We start from the raw sequence: 20459 nt of genomic DNA on the forward strand, positions 1-20459 counted from the left end.
ATATGCGCCTCCCAGTTACTAAAGCCATATCCATGTTTTCTTTTGTTTTTCTTTGCCTTTCCTGGGGAGTTTTTAATTTTTCACTTAACAATCTACAAATAATGTGCAATTTAGTAAAAACAAAAACAAAAAATGTCTTTTAAAGATCTCATAAGTGCATAAGTGCACCAAATTCCTGGAATCCGTCTTGAGTTATATCTCCCAGTCAACTTTTTTATTTAGTGCGCCTTACAAATTGGAGAAAACAGATCTAAGTACAGATCTGTCAAACCAATAGTAATTAAGAGGATCTTAATTGCACTGGACCTGTGGTTTATGTCTGTGTATCCTGACTGCAATGCTGTGGCTGCCTGACGTGGATCACATGCAGACAGCTCTTTCCCCCAAATTTTCTTTGGCTGGATCATTTTCCATACAGCCCTTTTTCCATTCAGCGCTAGAATGAAAACTATGTCCCTTTCTAACCAACTCTGGTATTAACATCAATTTGAACATTCCTAAGTAAGAACACAGGCATATAGATAGACCAAAGAGAGGCGAGAAGCCGCAAAAATTATTAATGTGAACAATTTCCCTTTTGAAGTTTGTGAGTTCTTGGTCATTCTCCTGCTTTTTATCTGCGTAAAAATCCAAACAAGGACATAGGCTGGTCAATGCTGAAATGGCTACACCATGCTGTCCCTCCAAAGAACATTTGAGAGGTGAAGTTTAGATTAGGGATGGGGTGGGGGCAACAGTAAGTTCTAGAGGAGCCAAAGTGGGGAGTGGCGAAAGGGGTAACCGGTGGGAAAGGGCTGTCACTGGGGACTAGGGCTGTCTCCAAACCTCCTGTCAAGTTTAAATCACATACAGCTCCACCGACTCTCAGTCTGCATCCTCCTCTCCTGTGCTCGCTCGCTCCGAGCTCCCTCCTCTCTGCATCTGCCAGTTGCGCTCCCTGTCAACCTTGTGAGGGCTCCTGTGAGGCGTCTTCCTCTGAACATCTGCAGCAGCTTTTCCCCGTAACGAACTACAAAACTTCATTTTCTAAAGATCTCAAGACGCTGACACCCAACAGTCACCATGGAGGCCATCAAGAAGAAGATGCAGATGCTGAAGCTGGACAAGGAGAACGCCATCGACAGGGCGGAACAGGCCGAGACCGACAAGAAGGAGGCGGAAGATAAAAGCAAGCAGGTGACGCGTGGCTCATGAGTTTAATGTTTAATACAGGAATATTAAAATGTCACAGCATATTTACAACAAATGAAGTAAATGCATCACACATGCATAAATTAATTTTAATAATTACTTTTTTCCAAAATATGGGGAATCTTCTTTGTCAAAAAATGTGGACATTTTCAATATCAGGATTATATATCTAAATGTATCTGTGAAGTTACTCATACCAGTTGTATTACAACATCATTGCGTTATTGTGTTGTTGTTTTTTTCACTTTTCCTATAATAGTTTTTTTTAATAGTTTTTGATTTATTTTTGTTGCTAAAGTTCAGTCATAATCTAAAATACTAAATAAGAACACCAAAGCACAATTTACAGATTGCTGATATATTTCTCAGCAGGACTAAATGCTGAATCACAGGGATCAGTTGATACTGAGCTCCTTGTTCTGCAGTAGGAGACGGTGGAGGATATCCACAGAGATGGCTGTGACAAGAGCTAGGCTTATTATCCGAACTGAATCAAAGGAAAAGCTGCCAGGTTAAAACAGACCTATAGAATATCACGGTCTGACTCTGGCAGCATCCTTATCAGAAGTGAAGTTTGTATAATATAAAACCTCATAAATTTCTGTGCCCCCATATTTGGCGCCGCAGCGCTCAAGCCACAGACAGGATGATGTGTCCCAGCCAAACTTAATGACAGTGTACTTTAATTTCATACAAACAAAATAGAATCTGGAGATGCAATAGGATATCTGAGGTTTCTAAATAGAGGCAATTATCACACAGTGGGAGATGGTGTCCTCATTAACGTGGTATGAAAGGAATGTTAGAGAGCAGCAAGTTAGAGAGACTCGGACAAAGCCAGGATGAAGGATCGAGCAAGTGGAAAGTGTAAATATCCACTCTCTGGTAGCTAATGCCATAACAACTCCCTCAGAGAGCACAGGGAGCATCAGTTGTCACTGGCACTGCACATATGGACCCTCAGCATGTCTTCAGGAGCAAAGAACAGTCAGCATGAAATCCTAGAAGATTATGCAGAGCTCTTTAGTTTGTTGGGATGGCTGCAGCTCAAATAGTGCTAAGAGATGCTTTCTTTGCTATTCTTGGCATGACGAGTAGACTTTCAGAGTGCAGTTAGGCTGACGAAAGGCACTGAAAATACACAAAACTGCATGCAAAATTAACATCTATTACACACAACATCAGGCACAGACTCCGGCGGCAATTAAAGGATTGGGCCACCCAGACTCTGCAGCTATGTGTCTTTTCAGAAGGAACCTCCTAGTTACCTCACATAATCTACAGGCTTCATGGTGAATGTTTGACTCTGGAGCTTTTTAAGTGGAAAGAATAACCCAGATTAAAATAACAGCACGCATGTATTTGTTGAGAGGAGCTAGCTGTAGTCCAAAATCATGCACCCACTACGTATTTTCACCTCCTTATCTTCAAGTGAAATTCATCTTTCTGAAATACATCAGGATTATCCCAAAATAGCATTTAAGTGATCTGTAAAAGATCTATCGCCCACTACTGCTTTCTGTCATATACCAGAATTTCATCATACTCACTTTAACTGAACAAAAATCTATATTTGATTCCTGACTTTCTCTCACATCTGCCTTTTCTCAGCTGGAGGATGAGCTGCTCGCTCTGCAGAAGAAACTGAAGGGAACAGAAGATGAACTGGACAAGTACTCCGAGGCCCTGAAGGATGCTCAGGAGAAACTGGAACTGTCGGAGAAGAAGGCCACAGACGTGAGTTCACCACCAAGACGCCATCGGAAAGGCATTATTACAGTGGAACCCCACAGCTTTTAAAATATCAGTATCAAATACTTCATATGGACTGAAATAGATATCACTCTATGAGAGGGGAAAAGGGGACCAGTAACATGGACACACATTCCTCTCTGTCAAAGCTGGTTTAAACAAAATCATTGGCTAAAGTGCTTGACTCAGATGAAGAGTTGCCTCTTATGCTTACATAACCCAAAAAAGGAAATGTCTGGACTCGCCCAATAGTTTAGTGCAGCTCGGTTGTTTCTAAAGTGCAAAATATGAACGTGAAGTGATTAAATCACTGACGGTCATACATAAAATAATACATATTGAAATAGGATAGGAATAAAAGAAGACATGAAAGGTTGTTACTTTAAAGAACTGCCTTGAGATTAAATTTTAAAAAAAATCCACCCCAATGTAAACTAATAACCCAGAAATCCTGAATTGATTATCTTGCATCTTCTAACCCAGACCGTGGAGATAATCACAGAGTTATTGGTGGTTCACTGAGGTCTGTAGCTGAGCTATTTCTCAAGCACAGACACAACTTGGCCAGCCTGTTACCGACCAAAGAATTTCAGGAATGCAGCCTAAGCAAACAGAGAACCCCGTACTGCAGTTTCTAATGAAATCAATGCTTTGGCCTTTTTTGGGGCTGAGACGTTATTCTCTCCTCAGTCTAGCCTTTACAGTAACATACCTAGGCAGTGTGCAATGCTGAATGACTGCCGACCTTTGGAGACCATCTACATTTATGTCATGTATTTATTGCTTAAACATATCCTTTCCAGGAAAATGATGGGAATCTAACTCGGGATTATGCCTTATCACAAACAAAATAAATCCGGACACAGACTTGACTTAGTTTGCTTTTGGGAGTGAATCGTGACCAATATAATAATATTGATCTGACACTGGGAATGAAAAGAGTGGTTTTGAAGGTGGCTCGTGGACATTCTCTTCCCTTCAAGTCTGTGAAGTTTTCAGGAGGATTTGGAAAGTGTTTCAACTTCACAAAGCAGGTAAAAATCTGAGCTGAAGTAAGTGAGACGATCTCAAAGGTTAGAGGTGATAACAGGATTTTATTCCTCTGATGGTTTATCAGGTGGCCACAAATACTTTTTAGCTTCTTTCATACATATAAATGTAGTAAAAGAACGAAAACGTGAGGGGGAGGAAGAGTAGGAGGCAAATGGGGGCGATGAAGAAATGTGTCGCCACCCGATGGCTGCAGGTCATGTCTGCAACCAAATCAATTTACATTCCACGCCACTGCAGGTCAACAACCCCTAGTGAAAAGGATTATTACGGCCCCACCCCACCCTTGACCCTCCTCCTCCTCCACTAGAAGTAAATCTTTGGACTTTTGATTCCGGTCCTTTGATACAGTTTACAACCTGCTCCTCTCTCCTTCACCATCCCCCACTGACATTTACTTTCCTTCCTTTTCTCTCTCAGACAACCAAATCCAATCACACGATGATCCCTTAGACGTGATTCACGCTTTATCTAACAGCAGACAAATAACACAGTGCACTTCCTCTGCCTTCAGTCCGTGCAGTTGCAACACCTTCACTTTGCCATATAAGTCCACAATAGAAAACCCTGGCCCCACAAAAAAGTGACTTTACACACCTCCTTTGTGGAGGAAAAAAAACGTCCCACATTCCCCTCCTAAATCCTGTGATGTCATCTGAGACAGGCTTCTTCACATGATTGGAGGATCTCGTCATAAATTTCCTGAAAACTCCCAGCCCTTTTTTTCCGCCGTCCCAGCACCGCACCTCCCTGATTTCCTGCCCGAGAAAAGATTTCCACAGAGCCTGCAACTTTGAGGCGAATTCATAACTTAAGTGTCTCGATTGCCGGTTCAGACGAATCCCCGTTTAAAGAAACCAAACAGTCGGAATTATGGAAGCCGTGAAGAAGAAAATCCAAGCCCTCCAGCAACAAGTTGATGAGGCTGAAGATCGCGCACTGGCAGTACAAAAGGAGCTGGAAACTGAACGGGAACTGCGCGAAAAAGTGAGATCAGTTTGCATTTAGTCCAACTTGAAGTGAACTTCTTTTACTTTTTGTCTTGATCTGTAATTCCAGCAAACCGGTTGAGCATCTTCACTGTAATCTGGGACTGAAGCGTTTACGCACTCCTGAGAGCTGGACTTGCAAAGTAGCGGTAATAATAACGCACCTAACGCGCGAAATAAAAACCGGAACCTCTGTATACAGATTACAGTAAAAAAAAAAAATCTGTAGTTATTTTCTATACAGTCGTTACAGAGACAAGTTGAAACATCGCTGTGTCGACATTCCTCTGCAGACTTTTGTTCAGCTGTGTTATCTAACTCCAGCCCGCCCCATATATCTACCAAAACACCAAGAAATGCTGCAAGAGTCCCCGATGTTACATTAACTGTCAGTGTGGTTGTTTGACGGTAAAGAAAATGTTAAATTGAAGGTTTTTAAAGGGTACAGTCTTACAGTTACACTTCTTGTCAATCATTCAAAACTTATTCTTTTTTTTTTCTCCCTCCCTTCGCCCTTTGAGCTTTTTGATTGAATAACAGCTGACACACCGTCCATCTGAAAAGGTGCCCGGAATCCTCCTTCCTGTTCCTCTTGAGCCTCTGCACAGGAAGGAGAGAGCAGGCATGGTTATCTGCGCTATCAGTGCTGTGGGAAACGGGCTGAGGAGAAGAAAGCTGGTGTCCCCCAAACATGCTTTGGTTTACACTACAAAAGTGAAGACAGCTGTAAAATATCAGATGCCAGCATGTTTATTAAAAAAAAAAAAAAGCTGTCACTGCGTTATCCTGTGTCAACATATTAGTAAAGCAGGTAGCCAGGCTGCAAAGTCCACAACTCATCAAAGTCACTAAGGCTGAAAAAGCAAATGAAACGCAAGGACCTGATCTTGACATCTTCTTAAAGCCATGAATGAAAGGGGGGGGGGGATTATAGTGTAGCTTCAAAATAGATGAATGGATAAGCAGTTTTCAGCATTGAGCGTAAGTGGTAACCTTCCTGTTTTGGCTGCATTCATGTTTCCTTCCTGGCCTCTGACCTGCGACCTCCCTATCTCTCTCAATCTGTGGCTACAGGCTGAGGGCGAAGTAGCATCGCTGAACCGCAGGATCCAGCTGGTGGAGGAGGAGTTGGACCGTGCTCAGGAGAGACTGGGCACAGCCCTGCAGAAGCTGGAGGAGGCCGAGAAGGCCGCAGATGAGAGCGAAAGGTGAAAATCAGCATAGATCTGTAGATTCAGATGTATTTGTTACTGCTGTGAGTCACTGTGTGTTTTAATGTTAAGTGAAAGTTCTACACAGCCCACCGTCTTGAAGTTAACTATCACGAGCGTTTGCTGTTACCATGCAGATAGGCTTCAGCCTATTTCATGTGGCACAAAAAAAACTGAGCAAGCACACAAGTGAACTGGCTGAAATCACCCTCACTTGCTCATTTTCATTGGCTGGAAGTAGTGAGGGAAGCCTATTGGAATGTGTTGTTCATTCCCTCAGAGTGGAAATAAAGTTTGCTTGACTTAAAAAAAAAAAAAAAAGAGTAAAATAAATGAAAGCAATACTTTGTAAAACTTTGTAAAGTTTGAAGTTTTCAAGGAAAAATCAAAAACAGCAATAGCACAAAAACTAGAGGCTTAAACAGTAAGGTAAATGGCCATTAAATGGCCCATGGCCCATCAGAACTGAAGCAGGAAGGCTTGATAACAGAACTGTATACAGAGCCATACAAGTCACAGTGTGATACAAAGATAGAGAATCCCATTAGTGCAGTGAATAGATGCCATTGCCTGTCAGTGAAATTTGACAGGTAAAAAATAACTGTTGGAAATGCAAAGTTGGTGGTTACTGAGTTAAGTCAGCTTTTAGTGAGTCTCCCAGATAACCTCTGCAATGTCGAGTGTCTTTATGGTCTTGTTGGACTAAATGTTCGGCATCGTTTCCATCTTTAGAGGCATGAAGGTGATTGAGAACAGAGCCATGAAAGACGAGGAGAAGATGGAGATCCAGGAGATGCAGCTCAAAGAAGCCAAACACATTGCCGAGGAAGCCGACCGCAAATACGAGGAGGTATGAACGGACGGATTGTATTTATTTTTTTGTGAGATGTCGCTTCAGCTGATGTTCAACTGTGATTTCGTTCCAGGTCGCTCGTAAACTGGTCATCCTCGAGGGTGAGCTGGAGAGGGCAGAAGAGAGGGCAGAAATTGCAGAACTGTAAGGAGAAATTCAGTGCAGTTATTCTCACCACAATATGTGAATTTTAAATATATTCTAAGCAAGTTATTGGAAAAAAAAAACATCTTTTCTTTCTTTCAGCAAGTGCAGTGACCTGGAAGAAGAGCTTAAGAATGTTACCAACAACCTCAAGTCTCTAGAGGCTCAGTCTGAGAAGGTAAGCTCACTATCATAAAACACCTTCACACATCCACACTCATCACTGTCACCCACTCAACAGGATCGGCAGCACATTAAGTGCCTTTTTTTCGTGCTCACATTCACTATTTGCATCCTCATCTCGACTACCATCACCTAAAAAACAGGGGAAGTACCCTGGTCATCCTAAAATGGCACAAACAAAGTTGTTTGCTTTTCTTTGTCTGCATAGTACTCTGAGAAAGAAGACAAATACGAGGAGGAGATTAAAGTCCTGAATGACAGACTTAAAGAGGTAAATTCATTCCCTCTGCTTAAGCTGAACCTGTGTTTTCTGAGGTAAGCTTTGCATATATATTTCAATGTGTTTACTGTTTGAAAAAGGCGGAAACCCGTGCAGAATTCGCAGAAAGGACAGTGGCTAAGCTGGAAAAGACCATAGATGACTTAGAAGGTACGCTTTCTTTCAGCCCTCATATTCTACCCTACACTCCTTCTTGTAATAAATCTTTAACTTTCTGCTCTGATTTCTCTCTTTTTCCAATTTCCCCTTCATGGCCTGCACACTTTTTCCTCTCAACCTCCTGTGTCCTGCTTACTCTGCCTTTTGACCTGCAGATGAACTGTACACTCAGAAGCTGAAATTCAAGGCTATCAGCGAGGAGCTGGATCATGCCCTCAATGATATGAACACCTTGTAAACCCTGCACTCTGCCGACTTTGCATCTTTAGAAGCACTTTGTCTCTTTTATTCCTTTGCATTCAGAGTTCCCTTCTCCTTCTTTTTGCATTAAACTGAAGCTTAATAAAGACCTTTTTCTCTTTTACACTGCCTTCTGTCATTCACTGCAATCTGCTCTTCATCACTTTGCAGCTGTTTCTGCATTTTTCTCACTATGAGGCTAACAATTTTACAGTTACCTGACAAACAGTTATATTATATATTTCCTGCTGCTTTTCATTACAGAGAACCTATCACACGCAAAAGAAGAAAACATAGGCATGCACCAAGTCCTGGACCAAACACTGCAGGAGCTCAATAGCTTGTAAAATGCCAAGAAGAACATCAAATAAGTTAAAAAAAAAACAAACAACAACTTTGTAAAAGATATTTTCTACATGCCATCCATTTTTTTTTTGCAATTTCACTCTTAATTTGTAAAACACATGTAGCCCTTTTATGTATTTATGGTCCTTTTTGTTCCTTTTCCTTTTTAAAAAAAATGGTTTTGGGTCCACATGATTTCAGTATTGGTGCTAGGAATTGTGTTGTAGACCAAACTCTGTGCACAAATAAAACTGATGATGACGACGGTGTTAATGCTGCTGCTGATGTTTTGTCATGTCTGCGAGCCAGTTTCAACACATCTATAAACCGTTCCAGGGAAAAGAGCTCACCCTTCAGTTTACATGTGCTGGCATGCACACTGTCCTCTCTGTGCTAGGACAGCAGCTTTTTTTCTTTTCTTTTTTTTTTTGCAGATACTGAATCTCTTCTTTCACAACAGTAGTGCCACTGAGTGCTATAATCAAGAAATGGCACAACCGCATGAGGTTAATACTAAAGATGTTATCAGAGTATAAGTGCGTCCTCAAACTTCTTATCGAGCTTCTTGTGACTGTGAGCTTTAAAATAAACAGTTCCAGTTGCTTTATGCTGTACAGTAAAGATAATTACTGAGCAATAAATGAAAAGTTAAAGACTACGTCCTCAACATTAAACCTCAACATTGTGCAACAATTACTCACTATTAGAAACACGATCCAACTCTGCATCAACACTTATTGGCTTCAGCACAAAGTGTTGCAAAATCGTGTGAGTCTTGTTAACAGACCATGACAGAGGCCAGGCAGTAAAGAAGGCTGTGTGATCTGATAGAAAGTTTTGGAAACAATGGTTTTCGAGACGCTTCAAAATGCATTAACACAAAAAAGAAAAGTCCTACAATTCAGTTAGATTAAAAAAAGAAAAAAAAACTCTTCACAACAACGAGATTAGTGTTCACTATCAATCAATCAAATCCTTATTTCAAACAAATCAAGTGTTAAGACACATTAAAACAAATGAAAATGAACTCAAATAAAACCATTATATTCATTCAAAAGAGTGGTCAATTTTTTGAATTGACCACTTCCCATTCAAAAAAGGAGTAGGAGGAAGCAAATACTTATTAATCCCTACCACTATAGCTCATCACTTATCTGTTTTAATCATATAGTCTAATGTATACATATATGTTATAAATAAATATACCTATCTAATACACAGTCCCTCGTTACATGTATATATATATCTTTATAAACGGATCTATAATTCTTTTTACTACACTTATCAAAAAAATTATATGTCATTGAATACAATTAGACCTTCTTAATGTACAATATAATATTTAACACCACTATGCATTAATGTTATTAATATAAAAATAAGGCTCCTTAAGACATGGATGCACAAAAACACTTTTTCTCTCTCCTGGTTACTAAACTAAACCACAATTCCTGGCTTATGCTATACGCCTATACCGTCTAAATAAACATGTTCACACAGAAACAGATGAATATGACTGTTCACTCAACTCGCTTTTAAATGCAACTTTTACTTTAAACAGCTATTAAAAAAAGATAAACCAGGTAAAATAATTATTGTTGTTTTGTAATCATTTAGTTGTTTTGCCTTTCATCTTTACAGTTTCCTTTTTCACGTTTACTCTACTTTCCAACCTCATTAGAAGTCCTAATTGACCCTTTTTTAGGCTGTGGTAATTTGCATTTCATTTTTTTTCTTTTGTTGAATTGTAATTCAAATGGAAGTTGCTTTTTTAATTAATGAACACAAATTTCCCTTGATTTCCAAGTATACCGAAATGTAAGAAACAATGTAATCCTGTAGTAGTAGTATTAATGTCAGTAAATGCTTTGAGTTGAAGCTGACAGCAACTCAAATAACCACTCATTGCAACCAAGGTATGCAGAGTAGCACCAGACATCAAGTCTTGAAGCAGATGGGCTACAGCAGCATAGGACCACAACAGGTGCCTCTCCTGTCAGCTAAGGATGGGAAACTGAGGATACAGTTTACACAGGCTCACCAAAACTGGACAACAGACAACTGGGAAAGTATTGCCTGCCATTGTTTGAATGCCAACCCTGCCTGTCTAGGTTGCTGGTGTTGCTGTCCATGTCCATCCATTAATGCCGTGTCAATCCCTTAATTTGTGTACCCAGCTGGATAATACATCATGTCACAAAGCTCAGATCATCCCAAACTGGTTTTTTTTTTGGATATGACAATAAGTTCACTGTATTCAAATGGCCTCCACAGTCCTCAGCTCTCAATCTGGGTAGAGCAATTTGGGTTGTAGTGGAACCCAAAGATGGAGATTCACGTCATGAACCTGTAGCTGACAAATCTGCAGCAACTTTGTGAATTTGAACCAAAATCTCTGGGGAATGTTTGGAGCACATTGCTAAATCTATGCCGTGAAGAATGAAAGCAATTCAAAAAGCAAAAAAGAAACCCAAACTGGTCCTAGCAAGGTGTACATAATAAAATGGCAAGAACAAAACTTTATATTGAATTAAGGCTATAGTTATACAGTAGAGTAACAAGTACAGTAGATTTAAAAAAAAAAAAAAGCATAAAGTAGCACAGGTTAAATAAGTCACAATTATAACCTGGTCTACCTTAAGTAAGCCAACAATCTAAAGGCCTCACGGTCACAGTCTGAAACGCTGTTGAATTCCGGGCCAGCAGGGGGCGTCATTCCAGCTCATTTACATTGCTTCTTTGCCGGGCGGGATTTCCGCAATAATATCAAGTATGGCGAAAACATACGACTATTTGTTTAAATTACTGTTAATCGGAGACTCTGGTGTCGGGAAGACCTGCGTCCTGTTCAGGTTTTCGGAAGACGCCTTCAATTCAACGTTTATCTCAACTATAGGTGAGTATTTGGGGGGAAACAAAAACCGAGCCATTCTCTGTTTACAGTACGTCAATGGGCTTCCTCGGTGAGGCCGTCTACTTGCTGGATTTCAGCAGAAGGAACTAGTTTCTCTTTTATAGAAACTATAGGCAGAATGTGTATTTGCTTAAAGTAGCAGCAGTACGATTGACTAGTTAATTCAGTGTAGTGAAGTGAAGCACTGATAACCTTTGTTTGTACGTGTGGCGCATGTTTAAGCAGAAATGTTTTGTTGTATAATAACCTGATGCCGGGTTGCTAACCAAGACGGTTAGCCGAGTGGCACATTAGCCGTTTGGCTCCGTCTACATTCTTGAAAGACATACGAAACACGGATATTTGGTGTAATGGTTGTTTATTATCATATTCCTGTAGCTTATTGGCAGCCCGTAGGTGTTATTTCGCTTGCTGAAAATGTAGACTTAGCCAATGTTGACAGCTAGAGCCGAGCTACTAAGCTATCGTTATGATTTGACATTCATGTTGGGTTTTTATTTTAATCGCAGGCATTGATTTCAAGATTAGGACAATAGAGCTTGACGGCAAGAAGATAAAGTTACAAATATGGTAAGTTTAATGCTGGACATGTGACATAATTTTGCCGAGAATGTTTTGTATTTGTCATTGTTTTAATTTAGTTTTAATATACATTTAGTGTTGGTTGATTTTTTTTTTTCAAATAATTATTTTCAGTATTTTACACTATGTATATACACTTTACAAGCTCTAGTTTAATACTTGAGTTCACTGCTTATGTGCTTCTTATACATTATCAGTGATAAGAATCACAGATGTAATAATTTTTAAAATTAATGTGTTTTAACCACTACCACTTTTTCCATGAGTGGACATTACATTGCATGGTTTGCAATGGATAATATGCCTCCACCTCACCCTAACTCTAGCATCCTCATTTTCTGCTACACCAAACCCCTTTTATGACCTTCACTAGATCCATTAATCTTCTCTGAGGTCTTCCTCTTTTCCTCCTGACTAACAGCTCTATATTTAACATGCTTTGCCCAATTTCAACTATTCCTCCAGTGCACATGGTCAAACCGTTTCCTTTTTGTCTTTGTAATAGTGTGTTCTAGTTAAAGTTGGCAGATGGAATTTACATCTGAACTGTTCCCTCAAGTCAGATTTTGAGCTTGGAAAGTTGGAGGAGCCTCAGAAAAACCAGGCTTAACAATTCAAGATGGCAACCATGAACAGTAGTAAAATTGTAATACTCATACTCTGCACCGCCACTGTTGTGTATTTGTGACTCGCTAAATTAGAACACTGACCAGGTTGTATCCATGAACCTGCTACAGCAGCAGCTCTACTTTGATAAGTAGCTAAACAAATCCTGTTGTTGCTCCAACTTGACTACTGGAGCATGCTCAGCTCAGGATTTACATCTCTCTTGATGCAAATGAAGTGCAGCATAACTTTGTCTCTAAACCGCAGTTGTTTCTCTGATGTAGTCATTTATAAACCTGTTCCTCAAGATCACTTTCAGCTCTGCCACCTCCAGCTTTGCCTCCTGTGTTTTTGCTAGTGACATCATCCTCAAACCATTGTTCTTGTATAAACTTTCCCTTTCACTAATGCCACTATGCTTCTGTTACAAATCACCCCAACACTCATCTCCACCCACTCCACCTTGCCTAAACGCTCGTCTTCATCTCTCTCATAAACTGTCCAGTGTTTTGGATGGTTCACCCCAGGTGTTTCAACTTATCCAGCTTTACTACCTCTGCTCTTCACTGTTATGTTATGTCCTCCTCTCATTCACACATGTATTCTATCTTGCTTCAGTGACTTGCAATCCTTTTCTCTTCACTGCATACCTCCACCTTTCCAAGTTCTCTTTGGCTTCCTCCCAACTCTCACTACAGATCACAGTGTTGTCTGTGAACATTGTAGTCTACAGAGACTTCAGATAGGAGTGTATGTAGAATAAAAGAAATACATTTTAATGTAATTTACACAAAAAATAAAGCCACATAACTTCCAGACTTTAATAAAGAGGGCTAAAGTCAGTTATTAGCAGACCACCTGTTAGGCTTTTTGCTTCAGTGTAGTGCCATATTTGGCTTCTACCGTTAATGTTACCTGGCTAGCTAGGAGTACCCAATTGTAATCCTAGCTAGCATAATTTAAATTTGACAATTATTGTAAGGTTGCAGATATTAGTATTATAGCTTGTTTATGTTGAAGAAAGTTTTGTGTGCCGAGATGTTTTCCTTGAATTTATTATTTGTTACATTAATGCACTGTTGCAGACTTAATACAGTTACCCACAAGCACTACACAGTAGTAATATACTGTATGCTGGTGTTTTGCTTCTGTACCAATGAAGAGGTATTTAAAAAGCCCGTTACATGTATGTTGGATGTGTTTATACACTGCCAGCTCTATATCAGCCTGTTCAACTAGCGAGTTTAAGATAACTGTTTCATCAGTTTTAATATACATTTAGTGTATTAGCTGTCATGCTTGATATTAGTTAGAAATTTGTGTTAACTTTTCTAATAATTTCCACAAACATTCAATTTGATATTTTGTCCTTAAGCTTTCAGATAACTAATGATGTTTTTTCTTTAGGGATACAGCTGGTCAGGAACGCTTCCGAACAATCACAACAGCCTACTACAGAGGTGCAATGGTGGGTATCTTCACATGCTGACAGACAGATGTGATTTACATCCTCTTTCCTGTTGAAGGTGCAGCTTCACCTGCATTTATTTATGATTGTACTGCTCTTTACAGGGCATCATGCTCGTCTACGACATCACAAACGAAAAATCCTTTGAAAATATCAAGAACTGGATAAGGAATATAGAAGAGGTACATTCTGGTCCAAATATAAACTCATCCACTTATGTTCTACCCATCAAAAGTCTGTATGGTATCATGTACTGTTTTAAAATTCAAACTCTTCTAATCCAGCATGCGTCAGCGGACGTTGAGAAGATGGTCCTTGGCAACAAATGTGACATCAATGACAAACGGCAGGTGTCCAAAGAGATGGGGGAAAAGGTGAGAAGCTTGACAGATGCATGGTCTCACATAATCTTCTCCAAAGAGTCATTTTCATGTAGTCACACAGTGAGCTCTCCCTGTGGGGAGGAATGGTTGGCTGTTCTTGCAGTTTCAGGTTCACCAGCACAAACACACAGTGAAACTGAGAGGAGAGAAGAGAAACTAGTGTTTCTGCCACTGTAAAGTTACATTAAGATCTAGTTTAAAATCAGTCCAACAGAAAGACATGTTATCATTCTGTTTTCTTGCGTCTGTATGCATTCACATCTGGGATATCCATGATTTTACAAAAGTGTTTCTTCCTTGTTTTTATTATTGCCTGGTTGGATTTAATGCACTTTTACTACCTGTAGGTGGCAGTAAAACATCGGCTAGGTTTTAAACGACAGGGTGCACTACCAAGTACCATGTGCCAGACTGAGGTTATATGTCGCTGTAATATGCAAAGCCAATCATTATTACAGCCATCAAAGGGTCTTTTATGGATTAAATGCATATAACAAATGGAAACGAGGTAAAGCTAGCATGGTGAAAAGTCTGACACAGCTGTTTATAGTCATTTAAAAGCAGTTTCCAACTATTGGAAAATAGGCGACTTGTTCCTAGTTAATGTTAAATAGCGTGCTTGCTTGAAATGCCCATCCTTAATACACATGCATCTGAGTTAGGGTTGGTTACATGCAGGGGTTACTGTAAGTACATTTTATATAAATTTACTTCATTGATGGAAACCAACAAGTAGCTGGTGATACTCTGTGTCATTTCCACCTAGATCATCAGTCGAGGGGGAATCTTAGTCATTATTGCAATGTTAAAGTAATATGCTTTGAATAAAAGTGTCAGCAGAATTTTTTTTAAAGCTTTATTTATTTGTTTATTTATTTCAGCTTGCACTAGAGTATGGAATAAAGTTCATGGAGACCAGCGCAAAGTCCAACATCAACGTGGAAAATGTAAGCACTTTGTCAGCTAGAACACATGGCACAGTTAATTTGATACGTCATGTAAACATTCAGTTCAGTTTTATTTATATGGCGCTAAATCACAACAGTATTTGCCTCCAGAAAAACCCCAAAACATGTCACCTGCTTGTGTCTAATATTGATGTCATCTTTCGTGGTTAGAAAGCAAAGCTCCCATATGCACAAAATTAAGAACCTTGTTGGTGATAACTGGACTTTTCGTCCCAAAGCCAGTTGCGCCAAATGGCTGCCCCTCGCTGACCTGTTTCTGCTGGAGGTTTCTTCCTGTTAGAAGGGAGTTTTTCCTTCCCACTGTTAGCAAGTGCTTGCTCAAAAGAGGTCGTTTGATTTTTTTGGGGTTTCTCTCTATTATTTTTGTGTCTTCACTAGAGCTGGGCGATAGAACGATAACGATATGTATCGCGATATAACTTTTACTCGATAGGGAAATTAAGCTATCGCGATAGACCTCGCCGCTCTTGTCCTCTTAAAAAAAAAAAAAAAAAAAAAAAAAAAAAAAAGGTCAGCCAATCCAAATTAAGTAGCGCAGAGCCGAACCAATCACAGCCGCAGCGTCACGTCGCGTGACTTGTTACGTACCGCACAAGTGCCAAGCCGCACGTGTGTTTGTTTGGGAAGCAGCCAGCGCGTAATGGAGGAAATGAGTGTGCCGACTAGAAAAATCAACCGAGCGTGACCGAAGAGAAAACAGATGATGGTTCCAATGCCGGAGAGATTGTCGAACGGAAGAGCCATAGAAGTTCCGTAGTGTGAAGGTATTTCGGCTATTTCAAGTCTGACAAAAAACAGAGTAGCGTGCACTGTAAATTGTGCCGAAAGCAAGTCTGCAAATACAATAAACTGGTGCATGCGTCACACTGCGCCACGTTATTGTTTCGGTGAAATGAATTTCTACAATACTGTTACTGTTAATTCTACTCTCTGCAGTGTTTAAATGCTTACATATACACACAGTTACTGTCCCTCCACACATACGACTCGGTTCTGCTTCTATGCCCCAGCTTTGTTTACTTTTTCCCACCGAGGCTTCTAGACTTCTGATTGGCCAACATTTCTGCACGGTTAGGAATCTAGCGCCACCTGCTGCTTTGGCATGTTCATAGCAGCGTTTTCTTTCATTTCTCCCTTTATGTGTGGACGGGATTATTTTTTTAAAACGAAAACGGAAAATCTCCATTTTCAAAAATACCCGTGTACGTGTGGACGTAGCCTCAGTCTCTGACTGGAAGCGCTAATTCGTCATTCGGCTTTTGTCAGACTAAAGTAACTGTTAAAACTGTTTGAAAAGCTCAGCTATACAACAAGGAGAGACCGAGAATTTCCTTTTAGTTCTCAGTTTATTTGATATTGACAAAAGTTAGTCAGTTTTGTCTGTTCTTCTGTAAAACAAACTAAGATTTATTTTTAGAATTAATATTTTGCTTCTAAGTGGAATTGACAATTTAGTCTGTTTCGTTTGTTCTATTTTGAAACTTAAACGCTTTAGCGGCTGCCTTTTGTGTAGTTTGCAATATTTGCCTTTATTTATCTGAAAAAGTCTCATGTTCCTTAAGTACATCTACCCTGTTGAACTTATTATGGGAAATAAATATTTAAATAAAAACAAGCTGCTGATTATTTCACATTTTACTTGTGAGCAACGGCACATTTAAATCTTACAAATATAGTTATTTGGCTTATATCGTGATAGATATCGTTATCGCCTGAAATGAAAAAAACATATCGTGATATGAAAAAATCTCATATCGCCCAGCTCTAGTCTTCACCCTATAATATAAGCACCTTGAGGCGACTGTTGTTGTTACTGTTTGGCACTATATAAATAAAATTGAATCTAATTGAACCTTGTGACTATTAGGTCCAGCTGCCTTAAATTCTTGAGTTGAATTTACGGTAGATGAAGATTAGAATTTTGAAAGCATGCTTTTCTGTTTCACAGGCGTTTTTGATGCTGGCCAGAGACATCAAATCAAAAATGGACACAAAATTGGTAAGGATAAAACTGTGAGGAAAATGATCAGCAGCTCTTGTGGCTCGCTTTATGGAATGTTTTTGCGTTTTTCCAGCTTGTGGAAAACTGTGCAGCAGATGACAGTGTTTTGACTTGTCTTTTGTTTTTCTTTGTTGTTTTTGCTGCAGGAGGGCAACACACCGCAAGGAAGCAGTCAGGGCGTAAAGATCTCAGAGCCTCAGAAAAAGACCAGCTTCTTCCGCTGTAGCCTACTCTGAGGACTGAGGCCTTTCATACTGACTGGACATAAATAGACTGTTCTTGCTCTTAGCACTTCCTCCCCCTTTCTCTCCAGCTATGGTCAGTCCTAAAAGCCCACGTAAGCCATTATATTGTCAGTAAATGGAGGACTTCCCCTCCTTGCTTCCTCTTCTGAAAGCTTCCAGAGTTTCATCTTTTCCATTTTAAGGATAAATGTTGACTTCATGAGTCATGGTGCTCTGCTGGTTGGAGGACTCAGCCAGGAGCATTATCCAGATGTTCCATTTAACACAAAGGAATGGGCTCTTACTCCAGAGTTAGTCTCTTCATTATCCTCACTCACTCATTCACACAACCGGTAGCAGAACCAGGGATGAGAAGTCATTAATAGTTTGTGGACTGGATTACAAATGTGATATATTTAGATCTATTTTTAATAGCACTCTGTCCCTTTTTTTATGTGACAAATTTCAACCAGAGGCTGATGAGCTTGAAATGCTGTGAAACAGAGCTGTACAGGTTTCCTTTTCACTGTCAGTCAAGGATCAGACAGAATGAGCTGAGAGCACTGCTCTTGTTGTCCTTGACAATCATTTTTTTGTGACTGAAAATGATTACTCCACCATTGGTGCATTCTCCTCCTTTCAGTGAGTGATGAAGAGGAATATATTATCTTAAACTACAGTTTAGGTTTTTGTCATTCTAATGATGAAAATGCAAATACTCTGTTTAGGAACATTTCTTGATGTAGCAAATGACCAGTCTTAAATTTGTAATAATAGGATTACTGTGACAATGAGACCTTAATTTATAGTTTGAAATCACAGCCTGTTTGAAGCCACTAAAGATGTCCTAAAATAATCAGTTTATTGTCACATGAGGCAGAAAAGCAGCAATCTCATTTATTTGAGATGCTGCACTTATTGGTATTTATCTTGAAAAATGACTTTTTAAACGATTTATTATTGAAGTTTGTTTCTCTCCTTTGGTCTGTCGCCTCAGCTCTTCTTTAAAATAGATTGATGTCTGAATTTTTCCTGTCAGCTCTTAGTCGCAGTTAAGCTGAATGACGTCTCTGGTTGTTTGATGAGCAGTTAAAATCACTTGAAGTTTCACACTGTAAGCCCCTTCTGCCCCTTCCCTGCTGTCATGCAGCTCTCCTTGCACTTTACCAGTAAATTGTGGTTTGTGTGTAGTCTGTGCCAAGTGATAGTTTTGCAATACAGTACAGCTATAAATTTCTTTTGCTCCTTTTGAGTCTTGGTAATATAAAGGACATATATTACCAACATTTTACAACACCCAAAGGACTTGATCTCCTCTGGTAGTTCACAGCTAGCAGTCCACTGCCCTGTTATTAGTTCTCTTAAAAACGTTTCCTTCCTCAGACTGAGTTATTTCAGCATATATCTGCGTGTAAAAGATAAGTCTTTCAGCCTCTCTTTTTTTTATACTACTGTGCTTGCCAACCCGTAATTTAAAAGTAATATTTTATGAGTTTACATAGAGATGGCTTGAATTAAGCTAAAGATGGCCCTGTTTGGGGTATTCTGGATCCTTTTACAGGTTTGTTTTTCCCCATTGTGGACATTAGATCTGACAGCTAGGTGGCGCCAGAAGCACACGGTGCATCTTAGGTAACTGCCAAACTTCAAATATGAATCAGTATTTTATTAGAGACAGCTAATCTGGGGAGTGTGATGCAATTATGTACACTCCACCTGTGTTGAACTTAGATGTGGATTCTCAGTCTGTTTCCATTGTTTCTATGTTTATGTCAGTCTTAAAATCAAGTTCCTACATGCACAGTATTGAGGGACAATATGTTTCATGCACCTTTTGTAATATCAAATAATTTGGGACCTCATGAATACCATGGCCATTTGTCTTAACCACTAGTAATCTATTCTGTCATAGGTGAGCTATGCATTGTGAATCTCGGACCTGTGCGTGTGTGTAATGTACTTTTTTTTCAGACATACCTACAGAGCTGTACGGTTGAATGTATGGGCTTTTTGTTATTTTTGTTTTGTGTCAGTCACTGAGCCAAAAAGAGAGGACACGCTCTGTTTATTTAAAGCTGCATTGGTGCATCAGTGCAGGTGAAACTTAGCACAGCGGGGTACTGTTGAGCGGGAAGAGAGCGGGTGTCGAACTGTGAAGACGGCACCGTTTTGTTCGAGCTTTAAGTCATAAACAGAAACATAGGGAGCAAACTTTTATGGGACTCGAGCTGTATAATTTTTTTCTGAAATATGATACTTCCTCTTTGATTTTGTTTTTAAGTCATATCTTTTGTTTTCTTGAAATGTTTCCCTTTTTACAGCCATATTTTATTCCATTAGTGTGAAGTACACAGGGACAATAATAGGAAAAATCAACAAAACATTGTAAATATCACTAAAAAGTAGGTCTGCTTAAATTGTACTGTACTTTCTAAACCCATATAAAATGTATCTACAATTTTGTAGATATGTGAACTTTTGATTTAATAAAATAAGGTTATAAAACTAACCTTGTGCGTTTCAATTCAGTGGCTTTATTGGCTGGATGTCACAGGAAACTATCAGTTTACCCACTGACTGCTTTCATGACAAATGGCTCTCCTATTATTGGCTCACTGGAATATTCTGGCGTGTTTATTGTTTATTGTCCAGTGTAACTGAACCCCTTTTGATACAAGACACAAATCCACTGTTGATAATCATAGCTAATGAGCCTTGTCTTGAGGGATTGGCCGAAGCCTCCACCTGATGAAAGATCTGCAGTCACAGCATGACTGTTGTTGTTTCTGTAAGAGAAAAACTGGACATGGACTCCTTAAAGAATGCCAGAACAATGATTTTGGTCATTTTATTTATTTTTACATTAAAAAAAAATGATGAAGATGTGAAGATGACAGGATTTCATTCTGAAGTAT

General features: G+C 39.5%; 2 protein-coding genes across 5 annotated transcripts; both read left to right on the forward strand.

The window, feature by feature from the left end:
• The first annotated feature begins 889 nt into the window (after window positions 1-889).
• On the forward strand, window positions 890-8670 carry tpm4b (tropomyosin 4b). 4 transcript variants are annotated; one of them, XM_080861221.1, is made up of 9 exons: window positions 890-1176; window positions 2803-2928; window positions 6057-6190; window positions 6926-7043; window positions 7120-7190; window positions 7293-7368; window positions 7582-7644; window positions 7734-7803; window positions 7968-8257. In XM_080861221.1, the coding sequence occupies exons 1-9, from the start codon at window positions 1063-1065 to the stop codon at window positions 8048-8050; spliced, it is 855 nt and encodes a 284-aa protein (XP_080717347.1). In that variant the 5' UTR covers window positions 890-1062; the 3' UTR covers window positions 8051-8257. The 4 variants fall into 4 exon arrangements, with proteins under 4 accessions (XP_080717347.1, XP_080717345.1, XP_080717346.1 ...); XM_080861219.1 differs by lacking the exon at window positions 7968-8257 and adding an exon at window positions 8317-8670 and having other exon boundaries at window positions 907-1176; XM_080861220.1 differs by lacking the exons at window positions 890-1176; window positions 2803-2928; window positions 7968-8257 and adding exons at window positions 4699-4980; window positions 8317-8670.
• Window positions 8671-11110: 2440 nt separating this feature from the next.
• On the forward strand, window positions 11111-20053 carry LOC308383328 (ras-related protein Rab-8A-like). The gene is made up of 8 exons (XM_080861223.1): window positions 11111-11293; window positions 11821-11881; window positions 13907-13967; window positions 14072-14149; window positions 14252-14341; window positions 15232-15297; window positions 17267-17317; window positions 17467-20053. Exons 1-8 carry the CDS (start codon window positions 11170-11172, stop codon window positions 17554-17556), a joined length of 621 nt encoding a protein of 206 aa, XP_080717349.1. The 5' UTR covers window positions 11111-11169; the 3' UTR covers window positions 17557-20053.
• The last annotated feature ends 406 nt before the right edge of the window (window positions 20054-20459 follow it).

Source organism: Rhamphochromis sp. 'chilingali' (assembly GCF_963969265.1).
Source record: "Rhamphochromis sp. 'chilingali' genome assembly, chromosome: 16".
NCBI classification, from domain to species: domain Eukaryota; kingdom Metazoa; phylum Chordata; class Actinopteri; order Cichliformes; family Cichlidae; genus Rhamphochromis; species Rhamphochromis sp. 'chilingali'.

What these genes read in the sequence shown, in the direction of transcription:
- tpm4b (XM_080861221.1), top strand. Translation starts at nt 1,063, where the DNA reads ATGGAGGCCATCAAGAAGAAGATGCAGATGCTGAAGCTGGACAAGGAG. An exon ending in GCCGCAGATGAGAGCGAAAG is followed by an intron (nt 6,191 to 6,925) that starts GTGAAAATCAGC and finishes TTCCATCTTTAG; the next exon opens with AGGCATGAAGGTGATTGAGA. An exon ending in TGAATGACAGACTTAAAGAG is followed by an intron (nt 7,645 to 7,733) that starts GTAAATTCATTC and finishes TGTTTGAAAAAG; the next exon opens with GCGGAAACCCGTGCAGAATT.
- LOC308383328 (XM_080861223.1), top strand. Translation starts at nt 11,170, where the DNA reads ATGGCGAAAACATACGACTATTTGTTTAAATTACTGTTAATCGGAGAC. An exon ending in AAGATAAAGTTACAAATATG is followed by an intron (nt 11,882 to 13,906) that starts GTAAGTTTAATG and finishes TTTTTTCTTTAG; the next exon opens with GGATACAGCTGGTCAGGAAC. An exon ending in GGATAAGGAATATAGAAGAG is followed by an intron (nt 14,150 to 14,251) that starts GTACATTCTGGT and finishes CTTCTAATCCAG; the next exon opens with CATGCGTCAGCGGACGTTGA.